Here is a 25,997-nt window from a genome sequence, read left to right as displayed (position 1 = left end):
GGGTCTCGTTGTCAGGAATCCTTTGCTTTGGTATAATTAACCGTGAGGTGATTATAAATATTTTGGATAAAATTGTTTTGAAGATGATATTAGATTAATACATTTCCTAATCAACCTGGATAACAGTCAAGATAAACAGTGCCTCAAAGAAGATTCACTTCCTCAGAAACATCGGAACACGCCATGGAGACCGCCCCAATCCAGTCAAATTTGTAGTCTACCTCGAAAATGCATTAAAAGATGTGAGCAAATCCTGAGCCATTACTCACTCGCAATTTGAAAAAGAGCTACAAGGGGAACTAACATATGATAACGATGTTTTCTTCATTGGCTTAAAGCAGGTCGATTAAACAGAAATCAAATGTATTCTACAAACTCACACAACTGTATGTCAATAGATCCTCGCGCAGCGTACCTTGGTTGGCAACTCTTCCTGAGAGTTGCGCCAAATAATACAGAATAAGATATCGTGAACCACCTTAGCCTAGGAGAAGACAACTCTGATTTCAAACTCGAGTAGATTGAATTCGTTAGCCTCCGTAGACTCTCAGTCTAGAAGATGGACAACCTTGGCAACAAACCATGAATAGACAGGACTTACTAGCGTGTAGGGCCACCAGTATAAGAGAGACAACCCTTATATATAACCTGCCCCTCTCCCCCAAGTTTGTGGTTTATGTAACGGGCTAACCACTCTTCTCTGACAAAAAATGTTACTGAAACCTCTATAGTGTCCAAAAGTCTTGATTTTGCGTGGTAAGAAGAAAGACTCTCCGCCCGAGAGATATGACGTAGTCCCGTGAAATCAGAAAGGAGGCCGGTGGGCAGAAGGCCCTTCTTCCTCCAAGGACCCCTCTACTACTCCATCAGAATCACCTACCTACATTGGAATATGGACTGTAGGAACCATGAGAGAAACAGAAAAGTGTACTTAAATCACCAACGAAATGAAGAAGTATAACCTCACTGTGCTCGGACTCTGCGAAACAAGATAGGACACATGGAGAGATCATCCTCTAATCATCATCATCATCATCATCATCATCATCATCATCATCATCATCATCATCATCATCATAGCTTGTCACTCCGAGTCCGAACCCATTCCACAGCATCTAGGGAGCAGTCTGGTATTCTCTGCTCTATCGTCTGCTCTGGACATCCACATGTACACAAGATGGTTTCGACTAGTACCCCACTTTTCCACACTTCCAGCTGTTCACCCAAGTTTGTTCTGTTGAGTGTTACCCATTCATTCCTGGGGAGCTCAGTTCTGTAGGGCATGTCTTCTCTCTGATCTTCAACGGCTTCATTTGCGTGATTGTCCCACTCTCTCTATGTGGATAGTCTGTAGGCAGCTGCATGTTCAGTGTTGATGCTTTCTTCCGTATGGAAGCTCTTTCTTGACTTCAATCTACTTGTCGTTGAGTTGTCTAGTCAGAAAAAAAGAAGATAAAATACACGAAGCAGGCGTCTTGTAAAAAAAAAAAAAAAACAACAGAAGTCTCACAGAAATAAAACCGATATCAACCGTATTATCAAAGCAAGGTTTTAATCTAATTTCCAGAAAGCCAATCTCACAGTGTGTTACTCACCAACGAACAATGAGAATACGATAACAAAGAAACAACATTTACAACGATCTCAAGAAAACCGTGGACAAAGTACCCAATTGAGGTACGCTGTATCTTATGGGCGACAGGTATAGTAAAGTTGCAGTATGAACAATGGAATAGAAAAAGAAGTGGAAAAACATGGGCGTGAATCCAAGAATGGAAAAGGCGAATTTTCTCTAACTCCTGCGCCTTCAATGAGCAAACAAAAAGAGAAATATCACAAGGTTCCAAGCCATCTGACCATCTGATAGAAAACTAAATGAACCATGTAGCTATCAGACAACGTTGGAAATTTCTTTACAGGATGTGAGAACACAAACAAGGAGCTGATGTTGGAATTGACCACCATTTTGTTTCCGCTAAACATATAATGAAACTCGCGTAAAGGAAAACAGAAAGAATTACAAGAACAAATTTTGACGTCGGAAAGTTTCAGTAAGAAGAGGCTATACTAGAGAAACATTTAAAATACCCTTACAAAGCAGACAGAAGTTAAAATCATATCGGAAAAGCTCTTGAGAACTAGTGGATAATTGTTTTATAATGTCCTTCTAAGTTCATGTGAATCTGTTCTTAGAAAGCCAACAGTTAATAAAAACCAATGGATAAGAGAAGACACTGGGAAAAGATTAGATGGATAATAAACAAGGAAACAGCCAATTATCAAAGCAATGACAAGGAGTCAAAAACAAAAAGCTAATATCAAAAATTGCAAAAGAAGTCCCCAAAAAATGCGTAGGGCTGATAAAAGGTCTTATATAGATGAAGTAGCTGAACAGGCAGAGATACCAGCCCAAAAAGGACCTAAAACCATTGTTCACAACGACAAGACTGCTTAGTGGCAGCAACAGGGGTTTCTAATGGTTCCGTCTCACACAACAATATTGGTGTGCAGCAGCAAACCCGTCCGGTAGCGTCATCACAGCACGAGGCTAAACCAGCCGCAACGTGTATTTCTGGGAAATGTGGACAGTCCCCAGGTTCAAGTCTGCAGCCACCCAGAACCTCCTCTTGCTGGTTCAGAAGCCTAGCAACTTCTCTCCCAATTTGAAGAAGACTATATCCATGTCCCAACGTGGGACCGTTTTTTTCACCTGACTTTTATATCGTCCGGAGTCAGGGAAGCTAATTAATTACAGGGCTGCCGGGACTTGTTTTGGCTTGTTCTAGGGTAACGTACACTATGCGCCTGTGAGGGGTTTCCCAAGTTTCCCTCGCTATTTTCTTCATCTACTGCCAAGGGGGGTGGATTGCTGCAATTATCGGCCAAAATTATTTATGCGTTGTTACCAGCGTTCCTAACACCGTGTGCATAGACTTGAAAAGTTTCACACCATTCTTCTCAACGTACTCGCTCCTACACCGCATCGGAGCGCAATACTCCACGGCGGAATAGCATTGTACCAGGGCAGGTCTTTGGGAAAGACTGATTCTCTTCCCCCCCCCACCCCATCAAAAATTAAAGTCTTTCCACTTGTCAACTCCTACACTAACCATAACTGATTGTGACATTTCTATTTCTGAGAAAGCTAACAGTTTGGGTGTCATTCTGGACAATTATTTGTCTATGGACCAGAATGTAGAAAATAATGAAAATATTATTTCCGTTGAGCTCCGTAGACTATCACAGATGAGGTCATTTTCACCTTTCAACACCTTGAAGATAATTGTCTCTGGTTTGATCTTGTCACGTCTCGACTACTGCAATTCATTGCTCGCTGGTCTCCATAATAACAAATTAACAAGCTCCAGAGAATGCAGAATTGTGCGGCTAGGTTAGTCCTGGGGAAATCTCATTATGATGATACAAAGGACATGCTTCGAACCCTCCACTGGCTGCTATCCGGGCTAGAATTGAATACAGAATAGCCATCGTCTGCTTTGGTGTCTTCTGTCACCCTCTACATTCAACACTTTATTATTATTATTATTATTATTATTATTATTATTATTATTATTATTATTATTATTATTATATTATTATTATTGTTATTATTATTATTATTAATATTATTATTATTATTATTATTATATTTTTGTTGTTGTTGTGTTGTTGTTGTTGTTGTTGTTGTTTTGTTGTTGTTATTATTATTATTATTATTATTATTATTATCAGCAAGACGATTGTCGCGTTTTATATCTTTCGGCAACACATTTGAAATTGACCCGGCAGGTAAGGCTAAGTTCCAGCGTAACCACCGGGTAATATAAATAAGGTTCATATAGGAGAACTTGGTCCCCGACTAGGCTGTTCGGTTTCCAGGTTTGCCAGTCGCTGATTATGGTGAAAGCTGCGGCTAAGGCTTTTGAAGTGTTCATTTTCAGATACCATTTGTCAAAGTAGAGCTTCAGTTTAGTAACATCCTCAATGAGAGTACTCTCAAGATGAGTCCAGACCAAGGACAACTATTCAGTATAGTTGTCCTTGGTCCAGACCTATTGCGTAACGAGGACTCAGTAGTCCGCATACACCCAGCCTCAAGGAGTAAACGTTCGGCAAAATCTGGCTCATGTAGACATTAAACAACATTAGTGCCAGATTAGTCACATGACGGACTCAATTCCTCACTTTGCTCGTGGTGTCTGTTGGGGAGACACGGAATTCCTTGAACGTTTAATAGCTGATTGATATAATTTTGTTAGAACTAATCATTAAATTGGCTATTTAAACATGAGCTGAGTGACGCACATTTCGTTCCATCGCAAGGAGGAGAGAGTGGACAGAGTGAGAAGAGCTTTTGTATAGCATAGATAGTTCGAATATGACGTCACTCTGGTCTTTGTTATTGTTTTTTGCCATAGCGTTTATGAGTAGTTCTCACTAAACTGTATTAATCAGACTATAAACGTTCATGGTTACAGACAAACAGTTGTGTGTGCTGGCCAGTTATACTTCCGGATGGCAATGTTGCGAACTTCTTAGACAAGCGCATACTATCTGTATGTAGTAATAGACTTCAGTCAGCTCTTTGTTATTGTTTTGAGCCTGACACCTGTTGACATTGAGCTTCGGCTCAGTGGATAGTCTTATGTTTCCATTTATTCACTGTGTGGAATCTTTAATTTTTACCTGATGTGGACTAATCTTAATATTGGAACTTTTAACTTAAGATCTATTAAAAGTAACATTCGAAAGGAACAACTGTGTCAAGATTTAGAAAGTTATAAAATCGATGTGTTGTGTTTACAAGAGACGAAGATCCAAGATGGCGTCGACCAAACAATAAATGGTCACAGACTGCTGTGCTTTGCTTCCAGTTCACCTCACTATGGTGGTGGATTTCTCATAAATAAAAACTGCAGGATTTGACTAGTGACGAATGGAATGTTTCGGACAGAATATGTGTTCTTGAGCTTAAGTGTAAGATCAATTCAAGGAACCAGAATAACAATAACAAAGACGATCACGGTAAGAAGACGTTCACTATCTCAATCGTAAATGTTTACGCACCAACAAGTCAACGCGCAAAACAATACCCAGAGGAAACTGATAAATTTTACAAAGACCTAGACGATACACTGAACAAAATAGGAAACAAATCAATATTAATAATTGGTGGAGATTTTAATGCCAAAGTAGGAAAACATCTCGACAGTGACACACTATGCTTAAGATCATACTCAAAAGGAAAACGTAACGATAACGGAGAAAAATTAGTCCAGTTCTGTGAACAGAGAAAACTTTTCATAACAAACAGTGCTTTCAACCACCCATCAAGACACCAGACAACATGGGTAGGACAAAGGAAAGACCCAACCCAAGACAAAATGATAACAATACACAACCAAATAGACTATATCATATGTCGACACCGCCATAAACACTACTCAATCAACTCGCGATCATACGGTGGTACACTGCTAACATCCGATCACAAACTTGTAAAAACGAATTTCAACATAAATGTGTACAGACAACGAAGACAGAAAGGTAAAACGGCAGTCAAAATAAACACGGCAAAAATAGTAAATGAGCGAGAATGTCGCATTCATTACCAATATGAACTTAACTCAAGTCTATGGAAAATAAATCAAAACAGCAATCCAAACAATGAATGGAAAGAGACGCAAGCGGCAATGAAATATGCGGGGGAAGAAAGTGCAGGCTCTATTAATACAACTAAGAACAAACCAAATCGAACGCCTAACATCGCTATTAACGATCTATCGCGGCAACAAAAAGAACTTAGGATCAGGATACAAAACACGAAAGACTCGGAAGAAATAATGAACCTGAAATTGGAACGAAACAAAATACTGCATTCAATTCGATCACTTACAATTAAACACAGAAACGAGGAATTAGACAAAAAAGTGGAAGACATAGAAAAGTCCAAAAATAACGCATCGTCTATGTTCAAAGCGACGAAATCTCTGAACCGAAAACCATTCGAGAACCCAAAACTACAGGATAAATTTGGCAAACAGACAACAAATCCCAACGATATCCTTGACATTGTAACTGACCACTTCCAGCAGAAATTTCACAAACAAGTCTCACAAATATCGCCCTTCTCAGGAAACCCTAGAGACCTAAACAACCGCATCACAACAACTGAAGTTAGAAATAGCATAAAGTTCCTAAACAATAACAGATCCCCAGGCGAAGATGAAATTCCCGCTGAATTGCTGAAATGCGGTACCCTCTCCCTGGATCTGAGCATTGCAAACATAATGAACAAAACATTCTCAACACACAAAGACTGGGACATAAACAGCGGTGTCCTAATTACAATACAAAAACCAGGAAAAACGAAAGGACCCGTAAACAACCTGCGCCCAATAACATTACTGAATACATAAGAAAAACACTGTCAACTATTGTCCTCAACAGAATTAGACCGAAAATAGAAAAATATCTATCACATAGCCAAAGCGGGTTTCGCCAAGACCGAAGCACATCGGACGTTGTATGGACACATAAATGGTTGGCAGCAAAGGCACTCAAAGAAAACATATCCATAACAATAGCCGGAATCGATATGTCCGCAGCCTTTGATACGATCGACTGAGGAAAACTTTTGGAGATATTAACAGACATAGTAGACGAAGACGAGCTCCGAATAATCCGATTTCTCCTCAGCAACACAAAGATACAACCAAGGAACGGGCCACAAAACAACGAAGTTCGAAAGTAACATCGGGACCCCCCAAGGAGATAGTCTGAGCCCGATTCTGTTCACAATATACTTAGAACACGCTCTGAAAGAAGTTCGAAAAGTCATTCCAAAACCAACGACTCATATTGAGAATGCAATCCCTAGAGAAATCGCCTATGCAGATGATGTCGATTTTATTGGATCAACACCAGCAAATATAGACATCATACAAAATACCCTCATGAAATATAACCTCCAAGTCAATGCCAATAAAACCGAATTTACAACAATATCGAGGAACAAAGAGGAATGGAAAAGAACAAAGAAAGTCGGCTCACTAATTGGAGACACCGAGGATGAACAAAGAAGAAAATAGCTATCAAACGCCGCACTCAGTAAACTCACCAATGTATGGATTAGAGGTGACAAAATAAAGAGAAAAAACAAACTGAAACTGTACCGTGCTCTTGTAAAACCGGTACTTCTGTATAACTGCGGCACTTGGGCGTTGACAAAATCCAAAGAAGAACATCTGGATGCCTTCCATCGCACACAGCTAAGAAGGGTACTGGACATCAAATACCCAAAAAAGATCTCAAATGAATCACTCTATAAGATCACAAAAGAAAGACCAATCTCCCTTGACATTTTACAACAACGATGGCAACTTTTCGGTCACATACTACGCAGGGACAAAAACATACCAGCTAACCAAGCCATGTCGGGATACTTCCAAAAACACGGGAACCTTTTCAGAGGAAGACCGATCACAACACTCCCTGTGATCCTAAACAAAAACCTCACAACACTTGGACAAAGCATTAGTCTCATAACGGCAGGGGACCTTGAAAATCTGAGAACCCTAGCAGAGGACCGGCAATATTGGAGACACCTCACACAGGAAATACTGGAAACAGCCAAGGCGACCCGATCTTTCGGTCGAAACGCGAAAGGCATCTAAGTCAAGTCAAGTCTCACTACATTGTATCAAATATAAACGGTCAAGGTTACACACAGTTCTGTGTGTTGGTACGTTTTATCCGGCTGGCGGAATGTTGTGAGTAAATTACCTAAGCGCACAACGTCAATAGAATGAACGAATTAAGATTCAATGGTCTGAAGTCACGTCCGCCCAGTAACCAACAGCTAGGTTCTAAACTAAAAAAACCAGTACTCCTTATTCTTCATGATGGCTCGAACTTTTTTACATGTCATGTGATCAGAATATATAAAACTCAAAACATGATCAGATTTATAATGATTTTCTCCTCTGGAGACACTTTTATTGTGTGTACGGTAAATGTTTTAAATTTGCACTTTTTAGTTAAACTGATTAAGCATATGTAATGTAAGCAGTTTAATCTCCTGCTTAAGAATTTTTATAGAGGCAAGCTTATTTCTTTCATTTAAAAGACATTCATCCGTTTCAAATGCCCCCTAAACACGTAACGTTCTACCGGCCGGTTTACCCACGGTAGAACGTTAGGTGTGTATGGGAATCGGCCGTCATAAATGTCATGTCGGCAGGAGAAGGCAAAATATTCGACATGCCTCTTGGGCTTGCCACCGGAAGGTGGCATTCCTTTGATTTTTTTTAAAGCCAGAAAGCAAATCGTTTAGCCCATCAATAAAAAAAATATCACTCCGATCTCAAAAATAAATACATATTTGAACTCAGGTCCAAATTAACAGAGCCTACGCATATACGCCTCGATTCAATGCTTATTAACAAACAAATTCTTTTAAAACTTATTTATTGTATAATTTACTGTATAGACTTGCCCGATTGATGAAAAAGTAGGATTTCTTTCACTAACTCTCTTTCTCTCTCTCAATCTCTCTCTCTCTCTCTCTCTCTCTCTCTCTCGCTCTCTATATATATATATATATATATATATATATATATATATATATATATATATATATATATAGTCCTCTTCTTCTGTATCAGAATATTTTCTATCATTTAATCTTTAAATATTATGTTACATCAAATTAATTGAATCAATAATGGCCATGTGCGTATTTATCTTGCCAGTGGTGTCAGAGTAATTGGTGAATCTGTCTCAGACAGCTTTTACTTCTTGTGTTGGATTCTTGCGAGGTGTTTCAGCAATGTTTATTACATTTGGGTCTTGTATTCCGAGTCCATCTAGAATACTATTCTTCACAACCCAGTTGCTCAATGGGTGTACATATTGGGGGGCGTTTTGCGGTTTACCTGGATTGTGTGGATGTCACTTTTTTTCACGGTATACATGCCATTTATACATGACATTTATACCGGTAAGTGTGTAGCAGGCATAAATCTCGAAGACGTCCTATTTTTGATGGGACTATGTCTTTACATCTAGGACTTCTGTCGCTGCTTTACATTCATCAGTTTCGCTCGATTGTGACGTAGTATTTGCTAACACGGACAAGAAAAAGATTGAACGACTGAACTAGTTTCTTAGAGATTGATTGTTCCAATTGATGGTTCCTCCATGACCTCTTGTTGCTATGCCTGTCAAGCTAATAACATGGATGCCTTTTTTTACTATATCCATATAGTATGAGTCTCGGGTTATTCAATCAACATGCAATGAATATACCATTGAAAATTACGTCTATTATCGGGTATTTTATTAAAAAATTTAGTTGTTTTATTTTTGACTCGAAAATTTAAAATTGAGCTACATTTTGCCTCTGATATCAATCGATAATCGTAAACAAACAACGACCCGAAGCCATCTTGACTACTTACTTTTCAACCGAAGAACACAACCCACAGATCCTGAACATCACTCACAAATTTAACAGATGATTTAAAAATGCACTCGTAGATCTGGTGCGAGATTTAGAACACATTTATGTAGATCATTCGTGTAGATATAGCTAGTTAGCGAGGGATCGCAATCAATCTAGGAGAAGGTTACTCCAAAATTAAACCAAGAGTAGGAAGGACTCTATATCTCGGGAAAGCAACCAACTTAGGAGAAAGACACTCCAAACTAAAAGCAAGGGTAAGCATGACTCTTTAACTCAACAAGCCAAGGAGTGAATCTCTAATTTAAATCCTGGTCCTCCACGTCTGGTGGTTTAGTGTGGGGCTAACAACCCCCATCATAGAGGGGAAAACATTGTTACACAAACAGCAACGAAGGAAAATAGAATGAACTCCCAGGCAAAACACTGGACCCCCAGAGCCGTCGGAAGAGGCTTGTATGTACGGAGGCGGTGAAAGACGCAAGGAAGCTACTAACAGGAGATAGATGAGCTTATAGACAAAACGTTACGCACCCTTTTTATAGTTCCGTTTTGGAGACCGTTATTACTTTTTGTATTACAGCATGGTGTGGAAATGCCAGTATTTGCGACATTAAGAAAATTGATCGGATAATTGATAAAGCCAGGAGATATACTCACCCAATTTCCAATGTGGAAGAACTGTTCAAGAGATTTTGTCTAAGTAAAATGGAGAAAGTTATGAAGGATGGCGATCACCCCCTTCACAAATATATTAAGTTCTCCATGAGGAGCCGTCGCCTTTTATCTATAAAAACAAAGACAACACGTCACCTTAATTCATTTTTGCCACATGTTGTTCGAATTTTTAACGCGAAACTGTGATTTAAGGGGGGGGGGGGGGGGGATATTAAAAATGATGAAATTTAACCAAGTTTGCTAAAATTAGATTTTGGTGGGGTGTTGTCATATGACCATTTGTCTGCAAAAAGATTTGCATGAGAACTTCATCTTTAGTTTTTTCTACTCAAAACAACGTATTTTGTGACCCATGGTATGGTTAAATCCATGCCCATTTTTAGTTTCAATGGACTGATTTCATGAAATAGTACCAAATAGTCTTTATAACTAAGTAAAGGCAAAAATATATCGATGAAAAGTAAAAGCTCTCCTCTATTTTCAACAACCAATCACTTTGTTATTAATTATGTCATGTGGTCACAATCCAATCAGAGAGCGAGAGGAAAGTTTTTCCCTAAACAAGTTTACTTTGACTTTTAAATGCTTTTTTCTCAAAACTCCAATTGTTGTCTCCTCTCTCGGTTTTCAACCAATCTTCTTCAAACTTTCTACAAATGAGTGTCATACAAATACGCAGGTCCTCTAGGAGCCGGATTTTTGAAAAAAAAAAAAAAAATTTCGATTTGAGTAATTTGAAATTATGTAGCTTTTTTCAAGGGGAATAATCGAGTAATAACTTTGAACTTAATTTTTAAAGTTTCTAATTAAAAAATTAGATATCGGGCTTCTAGAGCCTCTTTATTTTCCTTTTTTCTACCTGTGACCAAAATATTATGGGAATCGGTTGATAAACAAAAAGCCTTTGACTTTTTAAGATTTGTTGTTTATTTTCCAATATGGCGTCGTTTCCATAGCAACGGGCAACTTTTTTCGAAAAATAATGTATGCAATCATCCTTCCCAAACGTATACATTATGACTGTGTATAGAAGTTTAGGATATTTCATCAAATAAAAAAAAAATGACTCTTTAGTGTCGCCCCCCCCCCCCCCCCCCCCCCCCCCGTTTAAATTAAATAATATCTTTTAAATATACACACACAAATTCGGACTAAAGGCCAGAGGTATGGCCTATCTCAATCTATCAAATTAATATTTAAAGTGTTGCTATTGGTTCTGGGTTGTATATTTTTACATTTTTGTGCATTTGCATAATAAATTATATTTGTATACATTGTCGCCATAGACTCTCAACTTTGTGTTTATACACTCTCATGCATGCCACGTCTGTAAGCGAATTTCCATTTTTTTTTGGATGGATAAAGTATATTATTATTATTATTATTATTATTATTATTATTATTATTATTATTATTATTATTATTATTATTATTATTATTATTATTATTATTATTATTATTATTATTATTATTATTATTATATCATGATTTTGGAATGTACGAACAATGCACAGTGCTAGCAAGCTGGCACAGGTTAAAGCTGAAATGCGACCTTGTGACTTAGATATTTTAGTCATTAGCGAGAATAGGTGGACAGGAGCTGGAAGGACACAAATTAGCACAGGAGAAACTGCTCTCTACTCCGGGAAGGAGGATGACCATCACTCAGAGCTTTTACGCGAAGGTGAACAATGTTTTGATGTAGAGCAAATTTTTAGTTATTTGGATGATAACGAGCCTAGCATTGACAAATCATTAGCAGATCCATCTAACATTGATCAGATAGAAAATTACTCTACACAGTCAGTTGGCAGGTAATCTAAAGGGGCAACACTGCTTCCATCCACTGATGTATCGCGCACCTTTCAGGAATCTGCAGATGGTATTTTCATTCCATGTATCATCTATCAAATGGACTGTGCAAAGACTAGATGTGGTATGAGATCAATGTGTTCTTGATAGTTTAAAATCATCCACGCGACTGAAACATGGACATGGTCAAAGCCCTAAAGTGGCATCAAGAGTGCCAATTCCATTAAATTAGGTAGGGTTCTTCCGAAACAATGCAAATAAAGAAATCATTTTCCAATTATTGACAGAATAATTGATTTGCATTCATACAGGGGAAAATTGTTGTCACAACTTGTCAAAAGAAAGCCATCAGCACTTCAACTGCAACTGATGTGTCTGTCATTGATGATTGAAAATAAGAAGACGCTGACAAACGATGTATGTCAAAGATTGCATTCAGCAAGGGATTTAAGAAATTTTATATAAGAACCGCGGACACTGATGTAGTTGTGCTCGCCATTCACTTCGATGGGAAGCTAAAGTCTTAGGAGCTATGGATTATATTTGGCTCAGGAAAGCATTATCCTTATATTGTAGCCCACGAAATAGCAGCCAGACTTCCAGCAAACAGCGTTGACGCACTGCCGATCTTCCATGCTCCAACAGGATGTGATACTTTTTCTTTTTATTCTGCCTCAAAGGAGAAAAAAATCACAATGTGGGATGCTTTCAGTGGTATGACCCCTGCATTTCTTGAACTGGCTTCTTTACTAAACCTAAGGAAGCCTGCTTTAAAATGATCGAACATTTGTTGATTTCCTATTTGAAAAGAATAGTACAATCGCAACGGTAAGTGATGCACGCTCGCTATTTGCACAGAGATGCAGAGCTAAATATTTCACCGTCAGATGCTGTGTATCAGCATGTAACATTTTTGGGAGAAATCGTTACAGAAAGACCCACCGACAGCCTCTCCTTCTGACTAGGGTTGGAAGATAGATGAAGCAGGTGGTTGGAAGCCTGTATGGACCACTTTGCCACTTGTAGAGGAGACATGCCTTGAACTGGTTTGATGTGAATGCAGGAAAGGCTGCAAGACACAATGCAAATGTGCAAGCTCTTTGCCACTGCGGAGGAGACTGCAGTCAAGAATAACTGCAACATTTGAGTTTGATAAGCATAAAATGAAATACAGCCTCCTTTATGTTTTACTTTAGGTTTCCCCAGGCTTTTAGGTCTACATCCGTTTTCTAGAGGTCCCTTTACGTGTAGATTATATCACTTCCTGTGGGTCTAAAGCCATTCTAGGTGAGTAACAAGTCATGAGAAAATCGGACGATTCACCTATCTATCATGCTTACTTCCAATGTCTAAGGGTCACTTCCGGTTTTGATTACATGACTTTTAATGCTTCTAAAGCCTTCCTTAAGTGTCACTCAAGGTTTTATTCAAGACTGTGGATAATCGGATCATTTCACAGTCTTTTATGATTAACTTCCTGTTTTAAGGCTTCACTTCCGGTTTAGTGATGTCACTTCCTGTACCACTATGTTATTTCCCTATTCCAATATTCACCTCTAAGTCTGTGCCGATTTTAGTGCAAATCGGTCGAAGCGTTCGTCCGCCAACCTCGAATACACACACAGAAACAGACAGACTGTTGCTGCCTATTATACAGAAGTGATGACCTACTTCTAACGGTGGATATTCCACAAATTATAATGACAATAAAACTTGCCTCTTTTTTTTTAAATGCATTCCTACGGTATCTATGGGTTGTCTCCTCCGCAGTGGCAAAGAGCTGTGCAGGAGGGCGCTTGCACACTTCCAGTGTGTCTTGCAGCCTTTCTTGCATTCACATAAAACCAGTTTAAGGCATGTCTCCTCTACAAGTGACAAAGTGGTCCATACAGGCTTCCAACCACCTGCTTCATCTATCTTCCAACCCCAGTTACACAGGCCCAGTTTGTCACAGACCCTGCCTCGACTGTTCCCTGCATATGATGGAAGTTATCACTGACACTCTCAAAAAGAGTAAATGAATGATTGATTGATTTTATGAATTGAATTTTATTTTTCATTTGTTTTCACGAAAGAACATTCATTGTTGCGCTTTTATTGAGTAGTTTGCTTTGATTTGCATACAAAATGAAAAAAAAATGAACAACACGAGCTGAATTGACATAGGGACTCCAGTTTGAAGGTGGAGAATGAAAAACTTAAGTTACAAAGTGCTGTAATTATTACTGCCACTTACACTCAAATACTTAAATGAAATAACAAAGCGATCTTATTAATGAGTCATGAGTCTTCTTTTAATAAATAATTATATTTCTTTTTAAAATTTGTATACAGATCAATACAGTTTGTGTGAAAAACGTGTTCATTGCAACTGGAAGTTATGAAAAGAGTAAATTGAAGGGCCCAAATTAATGTAGGCATTCAAAAATGTTCAAATGTAAAACAAATAAAGTGGTATCTTGATTTCTAATATGCAGAGAGGACAACATAAAACTCACCGTAATTGTACATCGTTTTATACATCAGATTTACACTCAACAACGGAAGGCAAAGAAATCACCTAAGGCCTACATGCGCTAATCTGGAACCTGGGGCAAACTGGGCCTGTGACAAACTGGGTCTGTGACAAGCTGGGCCTGTGACAAACTGGGCAGCCTCCATCTCGAGTTATCACATTTGGAGATTTGACAAATCGGGCGAAATATTTTAAAAGCTTGTTGTCATTGTACGGAGGCATAAACCGAAATAAATTCATTTGTCAAACAGGTGCTGTACAAGGTAGGACTATGACCGATATGGACGTCGCGGAGATCATGTCAAGGTCAAGATTGGGGGAAATTTCAATGCCAGCCGCTTCGGTGGATGCCAACCTTGAACTTATGCACAATTATGTACACAGTTACGTTGGAGGAATTATGGGACAGGTAAGATTCAATAGAAGCTAGAATACATTTCTTGCGTCACGATATATAAATTTGTTATTATTATTATTATTATTATTATTATTATTATTATTATTATTATTATTATTATTATTATTATTATTATTATTATTATTATTATTATTGTAAAATCCACATGTCCATTCTCTCGATTGTCGCCCTTGGACTGCCACTTCTTGGACGGTCTTTTACTGAAACATTGTCATTAAAACGATAGATAAAACTAGTTGAATGGTCTTTTTACACATACCGAAACGCAGCCTGGAAACAATAAAAACTTCAATACCAGATTTATCATACCATTTGCGCGATCACGCGCTGAAGTTACCAACTTTACCATGATAAATTTTTAAGCCACAATAAAAATTTTCGTTAAAATTTCAAAAGCAATACTGTATTCGGATCCTGTACTCAGTGTGTTCCATGTTAAAAACATCACACTGGATTAACGCGAGTTGATTTTAGAAGTTAAAACACGATTTTATCCTCTTTACCACGTGACATGACTAGATGATTTGTTTTCATTATTCAAGACAATACAGTGACTGAATAATTACAGGACCTATCGAAAACGAGTAAAAATCCGTTATTGAAAAAATACAACACATCAAATGTTGGACGGAACTATTGGGACACAGTGGGTATATAATACATGTTATTTTTCCTGTTAAAAGCCAGTTTGTCGCTTCATTGGTAAAAGACAATCTGCGCAAATCAACAAAGTGACTGATCAAATAGTTTTTACGAAGTGTGTATTTCCTATACCAGTGTACAAACTACACATGCGTGCGACACATTAATTTTAAAACAATGAAATTAATGAATTGTAGAGAATAAAGGTAAAGACAAACATACCTAGAAATGTAAATTGTTATAGGCCGAGTTTGTCGATTTTTATGAGTTACAGCCAGCAGCATCTGTAAGACATCGATGTTGATAGCGCTTGTGACACTCAAATGGCATTTTCAGTGTAGAAAATACACACATGTGACAAACTGGGTCTGTGACAGTGGCGGTTCTAGCCTATTTACAGTGGTGGGGCAAAGATGATCCGGTCATATATATATATATATATATATATATATATATATATATATATATATATATATATATATATATATATATATATATATATATATATATATATATATATATATTTTTTTTTTTTTTTTTATTTTTTTTTTTTTTTTTTTAAATTATAATTTTTTTTCACCTTTAAAAAAAAATATTTCAACCACAAATAATCACAATGAAATGACAATACCAGTAAATTTTAATTATTCCAAACGTAATCAAAAATTAATCACGAAAGAGAATACAACTAAAAAATAAAGCGACGAGACATAATGCGACAACACCTTGACAACAGAAGTCCATTTCATTCACTCGAAAAATTAAAGAGATGCTTTAATCCCTCAACGGCGAGATTAATATTTCTGTTACATTACTGGTTTTCAGTAGTATGTAGTAACCTTAAAGTTTTCATCGAGAAGCAACAACAGCGATATGACTCGAGTTTCATTCAGAGCTGAAATTGCATCATTTTTACTGCTGTCTTGTTGGTTAGAATGATTGTGCCGGTGGTGGTAGTGGTTGGAATAGTGGTAGCGGTGGTGGTGGTGGTGGTGGAGGAGGAGGAGGAGGAAGACGAGGCGGTGAGAGAGGATGTCATTATGATAGTGGTTTTGGTGGTGCTGTTGGTTAGAATGATAGTTGTGGAGACGATGACGGAAATTGTATGATGATGTTGATATTGTTTTTATTGCTATTGTTGTACTTGTTGTTAATATTGTTGTTGTTGTTGTTGTTGTTGTTGTTGTTGTTGTTGTTGTTAATGATGATGATGATGATGATGATGATGATGATGATGATGATGATGATGATGATGATGATGATGATGATGATGATGATGACAACGACGATGTCGTCGACAATGATGGTTACCACCATACGATATTACAAAGTTTATTTAATCTTAGGCTTTCGCCAATAATTCACACAATACAATTAAGACAAAAGAATGTTACCAATCTCTCCTCATGCATTCGTTATACTATCACAATAACGACCGTGTTATCTTTACTCCTTCCCCAACCAACCCCTAGCTTCCCGCCTCTTCATCGCGAACCATCTTATATGTATTAGCTTCAGGACGGGCAAGTACGGAAACTGCCCACCCTTCCTTTAAACGTATTTATTTCCTCTATAACTTAGAATTCAACTCTCTCCTTACTCAGAAGAGTATTTCTCGTATACTAATTCAATTGTTGAGAAAACCAAAATGGTGGTTGTATTTTATATATTTATTTAGTCGTGACTTTTGAATAAAAGTGTTTTATTTTATTAGAGGGAATACAATAGAAAATTACATTGTTTTGCAAAATTATTTAGTCTGGCAATAAAAATACAGCGGTAATTAGTTTAAGAATAATGATTAAAAAAAGAACTAACAAATTAATTTGTTAAAAAAAAAAAAAAAAAAAAAAAAAAAAGAAAACAATTTAAATAAATGAGTTTTGAGAAGTACTAAAGAAAACGAGAAAAAAAAAGAAATAATTTAAATGGATAAACAAATATATAAAAACAACACAAATTAATACTAAATTGATATAATATTAGTAAGTTAATAAATTTAATTCAATACTGGAACCTTCCCAATGTCATTACATCAATGGTACCAACACAAGTAAGGCAATAAATAAGAAAAAGTTGTTTGCCAAAAGCTCTATTCAGTGTTCACTGGTTATTAAGGTGGGCTCATTTGAATTAGCCCGACCTAGTACTAGAGAGGCCAGACAGCAAAAATCTGAGTTAGTTCACCGTCAGGCGACGTGACGATGAGATGACGATGTGGGCGGAGTGGAGTGGAGTGGTTGGGGGGGGGGTGATAAAAAGAACAGGAGCATATCCTGGTTTATGCATTACGGGGTGCATGGTGATTTGCAATCTATTAAAAATACACACAAATTGATTTCAGTATGAAGTATCAAGTTTAAGTAGTAACTTTTGAAATTATCTAATTTAAATTTGATTATTTCGGACCTGGTAATACAACTTATAACTTGAAAAAACAGGCTGGTATTTGCCCACCCTGCCCATTATTACCAGCCGTCCCTGGTCTGTGATAAACTGAGCGTGTGACAACTGGGCAGCCTCCATTTCGAGTTATCAAAGTTAAATTAGACTTGTCTAAACTGCCGTGTAACCTGTTAAGTCACTCAATACCAGTATTGCCAGGTTGGCGGATTTTTTAACATCACATGGGGGGGGGGGGATGGCCTGGTGGATGGCGGATTTTTATCTGTATCTGTATGGTTGGCGCTGAAGTAACCAATGGTCTGGTTGTATTTCAGCGGCGTCCCCATTGGGCGCGGGCCCATGTCAGTCGGGCCTTGAAATCGTTTAGGTGTGGTGCAATTATGACCGGTTCATCCAGCCCATTCCACTCAGAGATAGAAGAAAGAATTTCTGTAGTTTTGTGTTCTTGTCTGTGGGATTTTGAAGCAGTTCGAATTGTTTGTGGCGTATTTCTCAATGGGGTTTTCGGTTATGTGGTTGGCAAAAGTGAGTGCTCGGATTTTTCTTTTGTTTGGTCGTGGCGTGAAAAAGGAGTCTGCCTTTATTGGTGGTATTTGATCTGTTATAATCTTGAAAATAAATGACAGACGGGTTTCTTTTCTTCTTTGTTGGAGGCTGATGGGGTTTCTTTCTTCTAACATTTTTGTCATGCATCCTGGGGTTCTGACTGCTCTTATATCTCCCAGTTATGAACCGGGTGCCTTTATGATTTGTATACCCTTTAAAAAAGTAAATGTTTAGCATTAAAGTCTTAATTATTTCTTCCCCCCCCCCCTAAAAGTGACTTTTAGGAGCACCTATTGTGAGCGTACTGTTGGCCTAGATCTATATTACACAACCTAATTCAGATTAACCGAAGATGAAAACAATATTCGACAATCTAACTCCCGCTCAAACAAAATCGGAACTCCAAATTCTCATGCTTTTAAAAAGGAAAGAGTTATAAATAGTTGAGTAGCAATTAGTAACATAATTTTTATTCTGAGACAATACACTATTGTTGAGTATAAGTGATTTAAATCAAATGGCGAATTTTTTTGGCAGATTTTGGGCAAATGTCGCAGGTGAAGTAGGATAAAGTTGCGGATTTTGGCGGATTTCTGGCAGAAAGTTAGCGGAATTTTTGCAAAGGCACCTGGCAACACTGGTCAATGCACATTTCTTCCGTAACTCAGATCGTGCGGATAATGAAGGAGTGCCTGACAGATCGTATTTATTTAGCACTTGATAAACAACAAATTGCTTTCTTAGGTTGAATTTCATTCTTGGATAGGTTAAGTACCCAAGATCATTAATTTTACTATATGTTTATCAAACACGGAGGATACTATCACCAAATATGCAAAATTATGCCAAAAGAATATCCAATTCTATTATTTTACATTAAATGTGCTGTTAATAATGACTGCTTTATTGTGCTGAAATTCGAAGTGAATCCAAAATTATTATTAGAATTACGGCACATTTTGATCCAAATTTAATAAGTGTGAAGAAGGATTATTACAAAAGCAATTTCCAAATAATGTTGATGCTAGTTGCCATTTTAATATCTGTTTTACTTTTCTAATGATGTTGATGATAAGTAATGGCTCCAAAAACAGTATGCGAAAAGGTTACCAATATCGAAATCGTATTATCGTTGAGTTAAAAAGTCTAAGGATAAAAATTTGCAAATTCTGCGAAAAAAAATTCAATCTAAACTTAAAAGACGAATTTAGACGTACGGTACGTTTTTTAGTCAGCATTGTAACTAATGTCAAAAATTGTTTAATGGCTTTGAAAAACAATGTGTTATTTTACAGGAATGCTTTACTTTTGAGATTTCATATAAATGCGACACAAAATGGCACACAGATAATTAAATATGATTTTTTTTTAAATAAATAAAAGTAAGATTTTCGGAAGATAAAGTCAAACGTTTACTTATATCGAATTACATTACCATCGAAGTTGAATGTCAAAAGATTAAAAATGCAAATTATGCCCCCCCCCCCCCCTTAAATGAGCTAAATAAGATGCCTAATTTATTGTGCCCCGTGTGATGCCCGGGGTCCCTCAACTGAGAGGGTGCAAGAATAGCCCAACGCACAGCCAACGGGTCTTTTAAAAGCCGACTAATGGTGTGTGACTCCCCCTTTTTGAGTCACCGGGTGTACCACGCGAGAATGACTCTACCAAAAAAAAGACTCTCGAGTTAAATTGGCGTACGCGAGGCACACTCTAAAGTCAGTCTCGCGGCCGCGAGGCTAACTCCATAGTCTGTCTCGCGGCCGCTAAAAACACTCTAGAGTCTGTCTCGCGGCCGCCAGATCGACTCTATCCACGCGAAAATGACTCTAGCCCAAGGGCGGATAACTGCTTACAGAAAATAAATCTTATTGTTCTTAGGGGGCAATACGGATACAGACCAGATACCTAGAAGGGCTGTGTATGTATGTTTGTACGGTATGTGTGCGTGTGTGAACTACTACTACTACTACTACTACTACTACTACTACTACTACTACTACTACTACTACTACTATCACTACTACCATTGCCGATTTATTAAAGAACACAGTATGTGCTATTTGGTTAACAATGCATATATTGTTTTTTTTAAGACAATTGGGAACTGGGAACAAATAGGGATCAGATGTAGATTCCAAAAGTATACCACCAATGTACTTAGTTTGAGACCACCTATAAGTCTCATCCGGACACAAGCAGAAGATCCAACAAAGAGGAATACACTCAAATGCTTACATTATAAATTTTAAATAACAAATGTAATAATACAAAACAGAGAGATGATTTACAAGGAAAAACTATAATCTCCCAAAACAATAACTATACATTTCACTGTTTCCCTCCCAACCAGGACCCCGGCAAGGGCCAGGACAAAATTAAGTAATCTCATTCCAAGACAAAGCCAGAATGTAAGTTGGAAAACAGATATAAGGGGATAGAAGCCACAGTATGTACCTCCCTGTCCACTATGGGAGGTCTGGAACCCCACCTAGACAATGCATATAATGTATTCTTAAAAACAACGGCACTACTACTACTACTACTACTACTACTACTACTACTACTACTACTACTACTACTACTACTACTACTACTACTGATACTACTACTACTACTACTACTACTACTACTACTACTACTACTGATACTACTACTACTACTACTACTACTACTACTACTACTACTACTACTACTACTACTAGGGAGAGGGGGAGGGAGAAAGTGTATGTGTTTGTGTGTGTTGAAGAGATTAAGAGAGGAGGATAGAGAGTTAGAGAGGGAATATATATATATATATATATATATATATATATATATATATATATATATATATATATAGATAAATAGATAGAGAGAGAAAGAGTGTGGGAGGAGTGGGGGGGGGGAGAAAGAGTGTGTTGTGTGTGTGTGTTAAAGAGATTAAGAGAGAGAGGGATATCTACATATATGTATTCTTATATAATATATATATATTATATATATATATATAATAAGAGAGAGAGAGAGAGAGAAGAGAGAGAGAGAGAGAGAGAGAGAGAGAGAGAGAGAGAGAGAGAGAGAGAGAGAGGGGGAGGGATGGGGGTGGAAAAGAGGAATGATGTGTAAATGAAATTTGGACCGTTTAAAATTGTATTGGAAGAGGAGTGAGTAGTTCGAGTGAGTAACTTAGTAACTGGATACATTTGAACTCAGTCTTAATTTGTTGTATTAAATTGTAAAGATGTATGTGTGCATTGTGAAGTAAATATGCTATGAGGATCATATTATTATAAGATCCACACATTTCTTTTAATGTTTATTATATTTGTTCGAGCAATGTAAACCACTAAATTTTGCGGATAATAAATATACATTACTATTAATAATACAATCCCCCCCCCCCCCCACCTCCCCCAAGATCTTAAATTTCCATTTCACTCTCTTTTCATCTTCTCTCTCTCTCTTTCTCTCTCTCTCTCTCTCTCTCTCTCTCTCTCTCCTCTCTCTCTCCTCCTCTCCTCCTCTATATCACTCTCTCTCTCTCTCTCTCTCTCTCTCTCTCTCTCTTTCCATCTATCTCTCCAACCTTGTAGAGTATTTCACATTTTATGCCTCATGATGTGCACCCGTTCTACGTACATTCATTGATTTACCCTTTTACGTAGATATATTATGATTAATCTAGAACTATGCTCTTTTAATTAGTTTAGCGGCTGTGCGTGGACAGCCAGTCCTGCTTGAGATGTTGATGGTAAGGGGGATTACTCTCGGTTTCTTGAATTTTTCAGGTGCGAGTTATTTCCCTTTGTAGAGTGCTTTTGGCGTGAAGAGATTAGAATTGCCGTGGGCGTGGCTCACGCCAGATAAACTCTAGTGTTTCTGGCGGCCGCCAATCTAACTCTAGAGTCTTTTTAGCGTGCGTGCTACACCGGTCCATAGAGAATACAGGAATCCCTAGTCTGTGCACCGGTCTTCCAGGTTGGGGGTTGTCGAAGGGTTAACGCCTCTTCCATAAAACTCATTGTTTCAGAAACACAGACGGACAAATCAAATCCTTTTTTTAGCTTGGGCGACCGAAGAGTTTCTGCATTGACACAATTTATGAAAGACAACAGACAAAGCCGAAAGGACTCTGCTGACCCGATGACGTCTTCACCAAACAAACAGCTTCGAATTGCGTCGTGGAACGTTAGCACCATGTATGAAGCAGGAAAAAAACAGAGAGAAATACAGGCTGCATATACTTGGAGTAAGCGAAACCCACTGGATACAATCCTGACAGAAACACCTCAAGTCTGGGGAGAAGATTTTATATTCAGGGAGAGGGGACAGGATTCATACACAGGGAGTAGGAATAATTCTAAGCAAGTTTGCCCTGAAGTCACTGAGAGGATGGGAACAACACGGAGAAAGGATCGTCATTGCCTCCTTTACAACATGGAGTAAGAATATCAACATGAACATTGTATAGATCTATCCCCCAACAAATGACGCAACAGATGAGGACAAAGATACATTTTATAGTCTGCTACAACAAGTCAATGATAAGTTGCCACAGAAAGACATCAACAGATTGATGGGAGATGCCAATGCTAAAGTGGGACAGGTTATGAAGTATCATGGGCCGTCATGGCATGGGAGAGATGAACGACAATGGTGAGAGATTTGCAAATTTTTGTTCATTCAACAGTTTGGTGAGTGGGGGATCAATGTTTCCCCATAAAAGGATACACACGGCAACTTGGGTCTCACCGGACGGTATGACAGAGAATCAGATCAATCATTTTTGTATCTCCCGAAGATTCAGACGTTCATTGGAGGATGTGAAAATACGGAGAGGGGCAGCTGTTGGATCAGACCACCACCTGCTATTGGCAAAGCTTAAGCTCCGACTCAGAAAGCATGTGACCTGATCACACACAAGAAGAAAATTCCATGTGAATGCACTAGATGGGGAAAAATGAGGAGTTCATACTGCAACTGAGTAATAGATTCCAACCTCTAGCTGATCTCGAGGAGGACATAGATGTAGATTCACATTGGGCAAAGATCAAGGAAGTCTACTTAGCAACTTGTCACGAGGTATTGGGAGTAAAGAAATCGGAACATAAAGAATGGATTAGTCCAATCACCTTTGTCACAAAGTGCGCTCGTAAACCGTATTCTTATGTAGCGCAGTTTGCAACCTTGTTTATGTGTGCTATATTCAAGCTACGACACCGATCAATAACCAAACACAATACGTTGATAAAGGTTTTGAAGCTAAATGAGGATATATTTTATTACAATATAACAAAGATATTATGAGATATGAAGATGAAATGATAGATGTAATAAGTATGAAATCAAATAGATGGATGACAAATTGATGGAGATGTGTGATGATGAATATGATATGAAAGCGATATGAAATTATATAATTAAATCAATAAATTATCAATACTTTACCAAACCGCTACCACATCAGACAATCTCACAGATAGGTTGCAACCATCACAGTCATACAGGCAACTAATAATTAACTAGCTAACTAAACACAATCCAGACGTGTGGAAGAAAGTCAAAAGAGTGTTCTTGATATTCAACAAAAACTGTAAGGTTGTTCTAATATTGTTAATTTGTCTCTTCTTGAAATTGTTCTGGTTTCACAGTATTCATAAACAGATCAATTGTTTCTCAATGTTCTGATATTAAAATAAGCAAATGGTTCTTCACAGGTAACTTATAAAACAGGCAAATGTTCAGTTTTTATTAGTGTCAAGCTATGAGAGAATAGCCTAAAGTTGGCTTGTTAAAGCCCAGCCTCCAACGGCTCATTCACTTTAAAGAAAGAAAATGATTTTGTTATAATATGATAATCTTACGAATATAACTCTATCTATATTCGAACTCACTCAATATGTTTACTTTAAATGAGTAAATATTATTTTACTTTAACAAATCAATTTATTAATGTTGATTAATATTGCTTTACTTTGTAGATATGAAATAATATTGCTTTATAGCAAGAAAAGCTTATTTTCTTTACAACAAGAATATAATACACAATTAATTTAATTATCTGATTAATTAATTGAGACTCAAAATTTAAAGTGATATGATATTGATATCAAAACACAATCATAATTGTAATCACAACATATTATTCAAAAATCTCACCAGAGCCGAACAGATTATTGAAATCACAAATTAAGTCTACACAAGACTTTAATCAAACTCTACACAAGAGTTATAACACAACTTGATTCAGCTCAAACTTTGAGCACCACAAAGTCTACACAAGACTTAAATCACACTCTACACAAGAGTTAACACAAAACGTGTTTCAGCTCGAACTTTGAGCACTACAAAGTCTACACAAGACTTTAATCCAACTCTACACAAGAGTTAAAACAAATGAGCCTAAAAGACTCCGCTGTGGTTATCGCTTAGAGACTATGAGCCTAAAAGACTCCGCTGAGTGGTCCGAAGAAACTGCTCAAAACTCTGGCATTTATAGGCAAAAATCAAGCAAACGACGCAAAATTCTACCCACACAAACGGATGTTAGTCATATCCGTAAACAACTGAAATTCCATAAAACTCCCCCAGATTCCATAATCATGGACAACAACAACCCATCCTGATACCGGACATCCTCATATCAAGGATAAATAATTTCGTCAGCCCCATAGTTACGAGATATCAATCAAGCCATACCATAACAAAGTCACTCCCGTAGAATACAGGGATCCTACTTTGCTTATAAGTTTACGGAGAAAACAAGATTGATGCCTTTCCCACACTACGTAGTTTAATTCAAACTTCCGGCCATAGGTGCATAATCTGTTACGACCTGTATCAACAAAAGAAGGGTTGTTCCGGAGGGATTACAATAACAACAACAACTAATACAACGACGACGTACATCCCGTCGTGAACTGCCGCCTACACGGAAGCATTTCGTTACAACCTTGGACCTTATTGAAAAGAGGAGAACAAGGAAGGAACTAATGAATGCAAGTCGAACAAGGGCTTCAAGACTAGACGCACAGGAGCAGTATCGAGCCACAGCTAAGGAAGTCAAAAGATCTGTGAAGAAAGACAAGAAAACATTCATGAACAGACTTGCAGAGAAAGCAGAGGCAGCAGCGACAGGAGGACACATGAGGATCCTTTACCAAACTACCAAGACAATTTATGGAAAATATGGAAAACCAGAGGTACCAGTCAAAGGCAAAGATGGGAAAACTAGTTTTGGAAAAGAGGCTCAATCTAAGCGATGGAGGGAACATTTCAGCTGCCTTCTGAACAGACCACCATCAGACAACCCGCCGGAAATTTTACCTGCAAGGGATGAGCTACCAATTAGCTGTGATCCACCATCGATAGCAGAGATTGGGGTGCCATTAACAAGATGAAAAGGGGAAAAGCTGCTAGACCAGACCAGATTTCACCGGAGACTCTAAAAGTTGATGCTGAAAGAAATGCTGAGGCCCTTCACCCACGATTAGAGAGAATCTGGAATGACGGAATATTCCCAAAAGGATTGGAAG

General features: G+C 37.8%; 1 protein-coding gene across 1 annotated transcript in view; it reads left to right on the top strand.

Moving 5' to 3' along the window:
• Window positions 1–25,997, top strand: part of LOC144977221 (tyrosinase-like protein) — an 83,136-nt gene that overhangs the window by 25,062 nt on the left and 32,077 nt on the right. Inside the window, exon 5 of the mRNA XM_078922177.1 lies at window positions 14,720–14,877. Coding sequence (XP_078778303.1) covers window positions 14,720–14,877 — 158 coding nt within the window. The remainder of the gene's footprint in view (window positions 1–14,719; window positions 14,878–25,997) is intronic.

The sequence above is a fragment of the Berghia stephanieae genome, chromosome 7 (genome assembly GCF_034508935.2).
Source record: "Berghia stephanieae isolate SIO BIC M18660-M18661 chromosome 7, UCSD_Bste_1.3, whole genome shotgun sequence".
Taxonomy (NCBI): Eukaryota; Metazoa; Mollusca; class Gastropoda; order Nudibranchia; family Aeolidiidae; genus Berghia; species Berghia stephanieae.
Note: the sequence above shows the minus strand (reverse complement) of the source record. Positions and strands in the feature narration are given on the sequence as shown.